General features: G+C 44.2%; 1 protein-coding gene and 1 long non-coding RNA gene across 2 annotated transcripts; both read left to right on the top strand.

Annotated features, from left to right (window-relative positions):
* The first annotated feature begins 916 nt into the window (after positions 1 to 916).
* On the top strand, positions 917 to 4,462 carry LOC148901771 (uncharacterized). The gene is made up of 3 exons (XR_016117917.1): positions 917 to 1,071; positions 1,222 to 1,315; positions 2,298 to 4,462. It is a non-coding gene; the product is annotated as an uncharacterized LOC148901771 (long non-coding RNA).
* A 208-nt stretch (positions 4,463 to 4,670) lies between these two features.
* On the top strand, positions 4,671 to 10,673 carry gpr101 (G protein-coupled receptor 101). The gene has a single exon (XM_088989773.1). It carries the CDS (start codon positions 6,781 to 6,783, stop codon positions 8,104 to 8,106), a length of 1,326 nt encoding a protein of 441 aa, XP_088845899.1. The 5' UTR covers positions 4,671 to 6,780; the 3' UTR covers positions 8,107 to 10,673.
* The last annotated feature ends 1,534 nt before the right edge of the window (positions 10,674 to 12,207 follow it).

The following is a 12,207-nucleotide window of genomic DNA, read 5'->3' as shown; positions in this document are numbered from 1 at the left end:
TCGCTTTCATGCAGCTGTGCCTCCTCTTTGTGGTCCTTTCACTGTGAATGCAGAGAGGGAATGTGTCAGTCAGAGGCAGGTAGCCCTCATTCCAAGTTAATCTCCCAAAAGAAGCTTGTTTAAAAAAGCACTTTTAAATTCTTGACAGCACTTTTCTCTCACCTCCTTTGTCAGTTTGAAGAGCAAGAGTGCACGGCCAGCGACAACGGTGGTCAAGTGTGAGGGGAGTAATCACCTTTCTGGGAAGAAAACACAAGTGATTACTTTAAAACTGCTTGGGGTCGGCAGACAACTGGTATTGTGCTCTGAAATGAAAGGGTAAAGCTCGCTCTCAATATGTTTGTTTACAAAGATTTGCTGCATGCACCACCATCACATATGCGTATGTGTGTGCAATTGTTTGTGTGACCACTAGTTTGACCCATTTCTCACTCTGAGACAGGAGGCTATCAACCAGAAGGAACAGGGTTCTGTGTTCAGGTCAGCTTCAGGTCAAGTTCATTTCTTTTCCCACCATTCCGTTAGCCAGTCATTGCAAACCACTGTGCACATTAGTGTGAGATGAAGTGTACAAGTGCTCGGTGATTTTGGAAATAAATTATAATCAGGATGACTTTGATTTATATTGAAATTGTGATCATTAAACGGTTAATAGTTGACTTCAAAATGTGATACATGTTGTATTTAGTTAACTACTGACACCAAAGTAGCACCAGAGCCTCACAATCATTCTTTGGATTAATCGTTGAAATATGAACTACAATTTGAAAACAACCAGAAGTTAAAATACAGGAAAAGTCCAATAACAATTTACGATCATTGCAATTTTAAACATATATGTGTGAGTATACAGTACTGTACATACTTCTTCCTGATGTGCGCAAATTGGCCTCTGGGGGGACAGTGTGTTGTTCGACATGCGTGGCATACATACAATGAGACAAGAGTAGAAGAAGAAAAATGCCCCCAGAACCTCTCTAAATGCACCTCGTTTTTCGAATATTCGGAAGAATATATACTGTACCTTTAAGTGTTGTTACTTGTGTGGATGCGTTCCGACAGCGTTTGCGTGTGAGTATTCCGAATATCACTTCCGTAGGTTGATGCTAACTGAGCAGTAGCACGTCATTGCGATGATTCATGAACATTAGTATTAGCTCAAGTATATGTCATTTATAAAATTGTCGCAATTCTTTCTGTTGTGTGATGTATTTTTCGCAGTTAACTAACGGGGTGTTGTCCAAAATGTGAAAGGATGCTACGTGACTGAAGAATTATATCGTCTGATAGACATGCTTGCTGCCCGAGCAAAAAGGTGCATTCATGCCTTTCCACCCCTTTCTACATGTTGATTTTCGTGAACATTTGGGCATTAGTTTGGAAAATCCACAGTTTATGTACATACAAGACATAATGTAACAAATAATGCATTTGATTTAAATGAAACGTATGCTTTTGTGGACAAGTTCAGACTCACTGAAAAGGCTGTTCTTCTGTCCTGTGTTTCATTGTGTTGACCAATAGGTGTCAGTGAGTGGCAGGAAATTATGGAGACTCCTTTTTAGGGGGTGTTAAATTAGAGCGTTTCTGTGTCGAGTCCCTTTGAAGCCGACTACTCGTGCACATAATAAAGGGCAGCACTGGCTCCTTTGTACTCGTCATTTGCAATCCGAATTCATCACATGAAAAGACCTTTCTGATGGACTTGAAATAAAACAGCTCGTTACAAAGCGTTGATTAGTGGATGGCACAACATGCCAATTACATTTCTAAATTATGGATGAAGCACGTCTTAATACAAACGAACACATTTTTTTTGTTTTGCGCTTGTATGACAGCATATAAAGTGTTTGATTTGTTAGTATGCCTGGTGTAACATTAAAAAAAATTCAAGGGATGCATTGTGCTTCAAAGCCACTTAAATTGTTGTGCAAGATAGAGCAAAAGTGAATATCTAACATCCTGACACTACAAATGCAAGTCTCGTCTTGTAAAAACCAAATGACGCAGTGAGTTTTTTTCCTGCAAAGTTATTGGACAATCAACTGGAATAGCTTAACTGTGCATATATATATATATATAATGCATCAGAGATCTTTAAGAAAAAAATATATAAAACATCTTGGCAGGGATTAGATTGAATGTGGTCATGTTCTCCAAATCCTACACACAACAAATAAATAAGAGAACAAGTGAGCTCACACGAAATGAAACCCATAATTTGACTTTTATGCCCCCATAAATGTACTTTACCACCAAACAAACTCATTTCTGCACTTGATCTGTTTATTTTGCAGGTCCTGTAAACAGCACCACCCACACCCAGGTCAACTAGTTTGATACTAACCAATGCTAAGTTGTATTAACATTGCAGCTCTGCTTACCTTTGGGGTTTGTCATGATACTGATTCTCTGCAATTCATTGACCAAACAACGCCATCAAACATACATACGCTAATCTATTTTACGATCCGCTTATTCGCACTAGGGAATAAGCCCGCAAAGGAAGCCAAAGCCATCTTCGGGCGGAAGGCAGGTGAGACCCTATAAATTTGTGTGCCAATCATAGGGCATGCACAGACGAAAATCCATCCACACTCACAATCACACAGAGGGACATTTAGAGTGTTCAATTAGCATGCCATGCGTGTTTTTGGAGAACCCAGAGAAAACCCATGCTGGCCCGGGGAGAACATGCAAACTCCACACAGGAGCTGGAATGTAACTCAGTCACTGTGAGGTCGACACGCTAACCACTGGACATCAGGGCCGCCATTCCCATTGAACAAATGTAATTGATATACTGCACTCTATGAGCACTTGTGAGCTTGCTCTTGGATTCTGCCGTGGTTTCGAAATTGCGCAGTAGGTCAGATCAAACCCATTTTTTTTGTTTTTTTTTTATTTTATTTGATAATGATCATTTGCAAATATTACTCAGAAAGAAAATGTGATGAGCACTTTTTTATGTTGTTTGTTTTAAGAGGGTGTTAAACGCATTGAGTATGTCAATCGAATGGAGAAGGGCTCGCCTACTGATGTATTTGGCGAACCGCGTCAGATGGTCACCTTTGAGGCCTATTACGGAAGGGTAACTGACTGAATACCCATCCATTCTTCCTCAAAAAGCTTAATTACTATAGTGTACGGGGTAAAGGGGTGCAATTTAATACAACAATCAATAACAGATGCAAACTGTTGATCTTAAAATATATGACTCAGCATGATGCAGAAGTCATCATAGTTGTACTCCCTGGTGCTTTGTACTATCTTTGCGATTGCTTTATTTCCTGTATATGATAGTTGTCCATGTTAAGCGCTTTGTTACAGCTTCAGACAGTGACGTGCAGTCAGTGGAGGCAGGTGAGGCAGTGCCTCACCTGTCATCATGGAAAGCTGTCATGGAAGTATCAAATGAAAAAATAAATTAAACAGTTAGATGTATTTAGTGATTTGTACTTTAAAGTTCTTGTCCATCTAACTTCACCGTTTTAGGATTTTTTTCAAAATCGCTGAATTTACCGTTCAAATACTAAGTAGAGACGAGCGGTGACGTCATTGATGACGTCAGTGCCTCACCAGCCATGAACCTCACCGCACGTCACTGGAGATGTTGTTAAAGCACTACACAAATTAATATATATAGTATTGTAGGTTCTTGCACCCCTGCACCAAATAAAAATTGGAGTGCTATTCAACTCGGGTTGCCCCTGACGGCCAGTCATGCAATTTTAAATAAAGAGCTCATAAACAACTGATTGAATCATTCAGTGGAAAATGAGGGGGATGTTTTAATGAGGCTGTTTAGTTTATACAATACATTACATGTTGATATAATGCTTTCACAACAGCTACAGCTGGAAGTGAGCACTTCACACAACATTTAACATAAAAAAACATGATCCAAACAAAGACATACAAAATTCGAGACTTGAGGGATAATTTGGGCATCAAACATTTTTATTATGAATAAAATGATAATGTAATTACAGTAATAGACTTGCTAACATAAACATTAAGGCTCCAAAAATATGCTGTTTTATCTGCTTTGCTAACTCCTCAAGAACAAAATTAGCTGTACAATAAAAAAGAAAAACTTACAAACACCTTATCTTACAAACTTTTCATCTTACAAACTTCAAATTTCTGAAAATTAAACGTTATAATAAGCACTATTTTCATAATACACACCCACCACGGCTGGCGGAGTGATCTTCGGCGGGAGCACACGACCGAACAGCACCAGAGGTTAAGTTACCAACAGTCCTTATGGAAGGTGACTCTCCTTCCATAAGCCATCAACGACCATCAAAAAGGTAAACAAAACTTTATTTTACAGCACAGTTTATTTCTTTAATTACAGTCCTCATGTAATGTGCCTCTCTTTCCAAACACCAATTCTGTTTGACCTTCGACCTCCAACGCCATTCCATCAAGCCATCAATGACCATCACAAATGCAAATAAAGTGACTTTATGATACAATGCAGTTTATTTCTTTCATTACAATAAAATAGCACCTTTATTATACATAGAATAAGGTATGTTGTGTGTAGTTTTAAGGCTTATTTAGTTGAAAAGTATATTTTATGGAAACCCGGGAACGGACTATTCCCATTTTAATGGTTTCCTACTTTTCGCCTTACACACTCTGTCTGGGAACCAATTAAGTTCGTAAGTTGAGGTCTCACTGTAATGAAAGGGGGGATGCAAGTTGAAGTACGGATGGACAATTAAGAGTATAATGCCTTTAGGGGGTGCTCAAGGGTTATTTTGTACTTTAAATAACTGGAATCACTTGTCCGACTTAATCACCTCCACGACTTACATTTATACTGTCAGGACATCTAAAATTTAAAAATATGTATGGTTTTATATTTTGCAAAGCCAACTATTTGGAATTATTAGTTCCGGTACTCGAATTACCCTTACAAATATTGCTTTTGTGTTAATAGTGTGTATAACAAAGAACATATTAAACTATTTTAAAAAATGGATGGCGTTTACAACCCGAAGTGTTAGACATAAGTTCAAATCGTGCTAGGACATACAAAAGGGAGGGGTTGGATGTTGGATGATGAGGAGGGGGCTAGTGACAAATTTCCAGCCGGTACTCGTATCACGCATGCAGGTATCCTCGCTTGTGGATGTGTGTGACACCTCGGCGACACGAGCGGACCGTTAAGTCGGCAAAGCGGATCCGATCCTAAATATTTGATGAGGCTGGAAATCCGAAAGAGGAAGGATGTGCTCGTCTGGATGAGAGACCCCCCGCAGCGGTGAAGACGCGCGGCATCTGCTCGCTGCCATCGACCGGAGCTCCGAAATGGAGACGAGGGAGGTTTGGGAGTAGAGACGGGGGAGGGTGGGCGGAATGACGAGAACCGAGCCACCCCGCCGGAACCGACTGCTCTCATGTCATATTTGATGTGATAAAGACGGTGGGTTTTTTTGCAAGCCAGATCACCGATGGTCGCCGCTGTGTGTGTGTATGCGTATGGCGGAGCGTCCATTGTCGACGTCTGCGTGTGTGCTGCTGCAGATGTGAGCTACAAGAAGGCCGTTTGCATCTGGCTGAAGCAACACGGACCGCTTGTCACATCCAATCGTTGTTGATTACTAAACTGATATTCAATCAACTGATATTCTGTTGTTCCTGCTGACTTGGGGAGAGAAAGAGGCAGGATCACCCTGGACTGATTTGGCTTTCTAACAATCACTGGAGGAACGACCAGACATTCACACCCAAGGGCAGTTTTAGGGATTAAGTCAAAACACGTGGTTTCATATCTAGATGAAAAAAGTTTGAATATTACGGGTGGAGATGTGAGCTACAAGAGGCCTCTTGCATTTGGATGCTTCACGACGGACTCTTTACATCCAATATTCAGACATCATTTTATATGACGCTGGTTCCTGCTGAATTTTAGGTGAGATGAGGATGGAACACATTGGACTCATTTTTTGTCAATCACAGGAGTGAAGACCAGCGATTTCACACATAATGGACTGAGTGAAAATGTATTTTGTTAACATTTGCTACAAGACTTTGCACTTGGACCTCCATCCTCCACCATGGATTAATCACATGTCCAGTGGCTCTACTTCAGCTGATAATCAAACATCATTTTAAAAAATATTTATTATTAATAGGTCAAAGCTATTTTTTGCTGACTTTGAGATCACCCAAGATTTGTCAGTTCTCAGTGACTGGCAAGAATAGCAGCAAACTGGACCCGAATTCACACCGATTTTAGTTTCAATGGCAACAATCATGTAAAAAAAACTTTGTGGACATACATTGACAGAACTATTCTGTTCACAACCCCCCGTCAAAAAAATGAAAATGCTGAATTATGAATGCCGAGCCTGGAGTTGGTGAGGTGACCTATCTAACCTTCAATGGAATATGTACTTTGATGTTACTTTTCAGAAATGTGGTGAGAAGCAGCAATACTGCAACAATTATCTGTTATACTTTTGTCTGGGACGTGTTTCGCCTAATCGCATGTTAACATTTCCTTGCACCGTTTGCACCGTAGCGATGCCAGCAATCGATTTTGCATGTTGCCATTTTCAGGACGATTGTCATGTAAACCAACAGCCATCGGGAAATCTAACATGTTTTTGGCCTGTGAGAGGAAGTTGAGCGGACAAAATGCAAACTCAGAACCCAAAACGGTTCGAATCCGTAAACCTTCTCTGGTAGCATCGAATTAAAAATGTCTTCCGTGTTACTCACGATGAACTAACGGGGCCAAACAGGACGCCACTGGTAGGCATGGTGACGACAATTATGCCAAGCACTCAGCCACCCGCCGTCGGTCAAAATGTAACCGACGCTCTCTGGGACTTTCTCGGTGGAGATCCGGTGTGGGACTCAGCCACTAACAGCATTCTCAAGATCACGCTCATATCCGTAATCGTGTGCGTCTCCTTGTTTGGGAATGTCGTGGTGCTGCTGGTTTTCCATAGAAAGCCTCAGCTTCTGCACGTGGCCAACCGTTTTGTCCTCAATCTCTTGTTGGCTGATCTTCTCCAGACAGTGTTAGTCATGCCCTTTGCCATCGCCGCCACCGTGCCAGGGGTTTGGCCACTGGATGCTAGACTGTGCCAGGCTTTGGTGGTGCTCATGCATCTCTTTGCGTTTGCTGGGGTCAACACCATCATTGTTGTGTCGGTGGACCGCTACCTTGCTATCATCCACCCGTTGTCCTACCCCACCCGGATGACTCCTCATTTGGGCACAAACTTGATCATCTGCACTTGGGTGCTCAGCATCCTCCAGAGCACGCCACCTCTGTATGGCTGGGGCACCATTGACTTCAACCGCCATCACAAGATGTGCTCGGTGGTGTGGTCCTACAGCCTGTCATACTCAATTGCAGTAGCCACGTTCTCCTTCTGGCTCCCGGTTCTGGTCATGCTTGGGTGCTATTGGATGGTATTCCGTGCGGCCAGGAGACAGAACGCCCTGGTGCACCCTATCCAGACCAGATCTTACCCCCATCCCTGCCCTCCAGACTTTCCAGGACAGATCAGCACACCACCCCAACAAGCCAGTTCACCGGATGGACCCTCAGCATCCAATGGCTACCCCATCCGTGTGAGGCACCGACGCTTCCATTACCACTGCAAGGCGGCGCGTGTTGTCTTTGTGATCATGGCATCTTACATCCTCAGCATGGGACCCTACAGCGTACTCAACACCATATCCATGAGCGCCACAGCAGATGTACCGGCCTGGCTGTCCTCTTTGGCTTTGGTGCTCTTCTTCCTGCAGTGCTGCTTGCACCCATACATCTACGGCTACATGCACCGCAGTGTGAGGAAGGAATTCCTCGCGTTGTTCTGTGGAATATTCTGCAAGCAGGGACAGAGTTTGGCAGCCGAGACCTGCCTTATGACGGCAGCGGAGGGCCGAAGCGGGGCGCACTCTCACTTTCCAAGCCTGGCCGCCAGGGTCTTTCCATTGCAGACTTGGGAGGAGTGCACCACGTCGTCTTCACCCACTTTTGAAAGGAGGTCAAGGGACAGCCATAAGGAGACCATGACCAGCGTCAGCTCTGACCGGGAGCCCACAGTCAATGGCAAGCAGAGTACATAAAGGCATGACATTTTGGATGGATACATCAAACTGTACACTACTGCCAAATAGTTTTGGATATTTGGCTTCCGCGCGAAATTTTACGCTGAAACATCAAATGGATGATACTTAATACCTCTCCTTTGCCGTTTCGAAGTTTGCAGTCTGACTAATTTTTATTTTCTACAGTTCATGACTTTATATTTGAGTGTAAGTCCATTGTCACCCACTAGATGGCGGTACATTTATTTGCAGCGGGACCTAGGCTTACGCACTTAATTGGTTCCCAGACAGAGTGTGTAAGGCGAAAAGTGTGTATCTCAAAAATTAATTTCCCATCGAAAACCATTAAAATGAGAATAATCAGCTCCCAGGTTTCCATAAAATATAATTTTCAACTAAATAACCCTTGAAGCTTCAATTGGATAGGATTGGATTTGCCTTTATTAGTCTCACAGTGGAGAAATTTACATGTCACAATATACCTTATTCTATGTATAATAAATGTGGTATTGTATTATAATGAAAGAAATACACTGCACTGTATAATAAAGTCGTTTTATTTACCTTTGTGATGGTCGTTGATGGCTTGATGGAATGGGGTTCAGACTTCTCTTCCTGTGTTATGAAAGTCTGGTTAGGCATGTTTTTCCAAAAAAGGCCGGTCTCATCTGCATTAAATACTTGCTGAGGAACGTAGCTTTCTTCTTTCACCATTTCGAGGAATAATCCCTGAATAAACGGCCAATAAACTGCGAACTTCCAGGTTGCCGCATGACAATATCAGAGTGAATTTGCCGTGCTTTCTCGGATATAAGTGCTTTATTCACGCTGTCGCCGGCTAGATTCTTTTCGTTAATGCAAATTAACAGACGTTTTTCAACCTCTTCTATTGCCCCAGACCGTTGCTTTGACAGCACGGAAACACCTTTAGCAACACACGCAACTTAACATATTGGTACAGGGCTGTCAAATCAGACAAACGCACACCTTGTTCGTGTTTCTCAATGATCTCCTTCTCCTCCTCGACTGTAATTTTGTTTTGTGTCGTCTTCGGCTGAACACGAGCCTGTAGTGGGGTCTTTTTCTGTCCCATAACAGCAAAACTATCTGTTATAAATCATTGAAGACGATCGATGTGTGCACTCAAGAGAAAGGGGGTGTGGAAAGGTAGGCCGACTGGGGCGCTGTTCGGTCGTGTGCTTTGGTGTTCTTCCGCCGAAGATTACTCCGCCAGCCATGATGGAGTGGCGCGATATGTGTATCCCGAAAAGTAGTGCGTATGCCAAGGTTTAATTTTCATAAATTTAACGTTCGTAAACCGAAACATTCGTAGGGCAAGGTGTTCGTAAACCGAGGCCCCACTGTAATTGGAAATGTAAATGTGACAGATGAAGATTTAAAGTATTTCGGCACTGGCTAGTTTTGGTTGAAAATTATTGAATGTAATCCATGGAAATACTTGTTTTTATGCCTACAGAAAGTGACTGTAGTAAGTTTATTTTATAATGTACATTTTCGCGCTTGATCATTGATGTAAAGTGTGAAACAAATTTGTTTGTTTGGAACAAAAGATTTGAATTATTGTAAAATCAGAGGGATTGTTTTGCTTACACCATGCAATACTGTATTTTTTTTAATAATTGCGCTTGCTTTCTCCCTTAATATAATTTGTTTTAAAATGTGATTATTATTTTGAAGGTGTATAAATACTATGAAAACAAGCCCAGGGTTTATCTAAATGGGATATTTTCATATTGTGGAGAGGTCTGGAACATTGCACCATGATGGAGGGGCAGAATTACTGTATACTTTTAACAAAGGTTATGGTGCACCAAAATACCCCTAAATTTTTTTGTGAGTTAATTTGAACTAACATTTGCAGGTTATTGTTTTGGATTTTTATCCATCATTTAGGATAGCATAATTTGTCAGCCTTTACTTTTTGGTGGTGAACAAATATAGACACCATGGTGTTTTATCATTTGCTTGGGGTAGTACAGGACCTGGAACTTTAAAAAACTGAAATGGACGACCGTCCCAATTTTCTGATTAAAGTCAGAAAAAAGTATCTTTTGTTTTTGAAAGGTTATCCAGAACGATCACGTCCTGCGAATAATTACGTATTAACAATCGCTAATGATAATGTATATAAGGCAACAGCAAGACTCCACAAATGTGATGTAAAATGGAAGAATTTCTTATAAGATATGGAACTTCATTGTCAAAATTGAATAAAATGTGAACAATTTGGTATGTGCGTAGACATAGTTCACCGTTTTAGACTTATTGTGGCCTAGGCTAAATGTAAACGTCTGCCATTGTTTGGTAAATGATATTGGATGTTTTTTAAATCTCAACAGACATCCTGCTCGTCGATCCGTCATTGTTAATATTTTAGCAAAACCAAGCTTTGCCTCCACCCAGTCGTCTCAGGGTGTGTTTTCCAGATTGAGGTCCTAGATGTACTAGAGCTCATGTTTGGAATAAATCTGGTTGAGCCAGTCAAGATTTCTACTTCATTGCAACACATAATTGTTTCAGGGCACCTTTATACAAACGTAGAGTCATTCATTGCACATGTCTGTCATGAGCCAGTTGACAGCGGGGCGGGGCCTCCGTTCCCGCCGCTCGCCAGCTGCTGTCAATTCCCTCCTCATTAACTGTGGACATTTAAACCCGACGCTGGCATCCACCCAGCGTCGGAAGATACTTCGCCTTACGCCAAGCTAGTACGTGGAACTTGTTACCAGTACGTTATTTGCTTCGCCCGAGGAATGATTTTAGCCACGAACGCGTTTGTTGTTTGCACCGCGTCGTAGGTTGTTTTGCACCCTCGTGTGCCACTTTATTTTCTTGGTTAGTGTGGTTGGGTGGATTGCCGCCACTCACCCACTAACATTGTCAGTTGTCATTTTGAGTTTGTTTCACGAGTTGTTACCGGGTCCGCGTATTTTCGGACCCGCGCTTTATGTTAATAAATCCTTTGCCGGTACCCACGCCTCTGTCCTGCTCTACGATCCACCGCCTATACCACACGTTCCTGCTCGCCAGCTGCCACTGTCGCCGCCGGAACGTGACAGAATCTTCCGACCAACATGGATCCTGCGGACAGTAACCGAATCTTCTCCGTCCTCGCTCAGCAGGCGGAGCAGCTCGGCCAAGTGGTGCCCGCCATCGCGGAGATCCGCCGCGACATCACCCGGTTAGCCCAACGGGTAGATAGACTTGAGGCCAGCGGCGCCTTCGTCGCGGGGGCCGTCCCTCCCCAGACTTTGAGCCGCGAACCCAACATCCCACATCCCACCCGTTACGGAGGGGAGCCCGGGCGCTGCGCGCAATTCCTGCTGCAGTGCTCCATAGTTTTCGACCAGCAACCCTCCGTATACACCACGGACGCGGCCAAAGTGGCTTACGTCACCAGCTTGCTTGCCGGACCCGCAGCCGCTTGGGCGTTGGCCGTCTGGGAATCTCGGCCGGAGCTCCGAGCCTCCTTCCCGGACTTCGTCGCCGAGTTACGGCAGGTTTTCCATCTCCCGGTGAGTGGGCAGGCAGCGGAGTCCCAGCTGTGGATCTGCCAGCAGGGTAGCCGATCGGCGGCGGAGTATTCCGTCGCCTTCCGCGTCCTGGCTGCCGCCAGCGGGTACGACGACCGTGCGCTGCGAGGGATGTTTCGGCGCGGGCTCAGCGCGGCGTTGAAAGACGAGCTGGCTACCCGCGACGAGTGCTCCAGCCTTCGCGAGCTGATCTCCCTCACGCTGCAGCTGGACAACCGGATGCGAGACAGGGCCCGGGAGCGGGCTGCCCAGGCAAAACTCGAGCCGCCAGCAGGGACCCGAGGGGGTGCCCGGACCTTTCCGCGTGGGGGGCACGCGGCCGTGGAGCCGATGGAGATGGGGGTCGAAAGGGCCGTTGAGCGGGCGCCGGAGCGACGCAACACCGGCCCGGCATGCCAGCTCTGCGGCAAGTTGGGTCATCTAGCCCCGGACTGTCCCAGTTGGGGGCTTCCCGGAAAGACCCCCAGTGACTATAAGTTACCCCGTCCACACAAGCAACGGGTTCCCTTAAGGTCCGCGGGGGGTTCACGTCGCGGAGACTGGAGCTGGATGCCGTTATACACGG

Source organism: Hippocampus bargibanti, linkage group LG02 (assembly GCF_051943395.1).
Source record: "Hippocampus bargibanti isolate YZ-2025 linkage group LG02, ASM5194339v1, whole genome shotgun sequence".
In the NCBI taxonomy this organism is placed as follows: domain Eukaryota; kingdom Metazoa; phylum Chordata; class Actinopteri; order Syngnathiformes; family Syngnathidae; genus Hippocampus; species Hippocampus bargibanti.
This window is presented reverse-complemented; position numbering and strand designations above follow the sequence as displayed.

Excerpts from the sequence above, each read along its gene's own strand:
- gpr101 (XM_088989773.1), top strand. The coding sequence starts at position 6,781 with ATGGTGACGACAATTATGCCAAGCACTCAGCCACCCGCCGTCGGTCAA.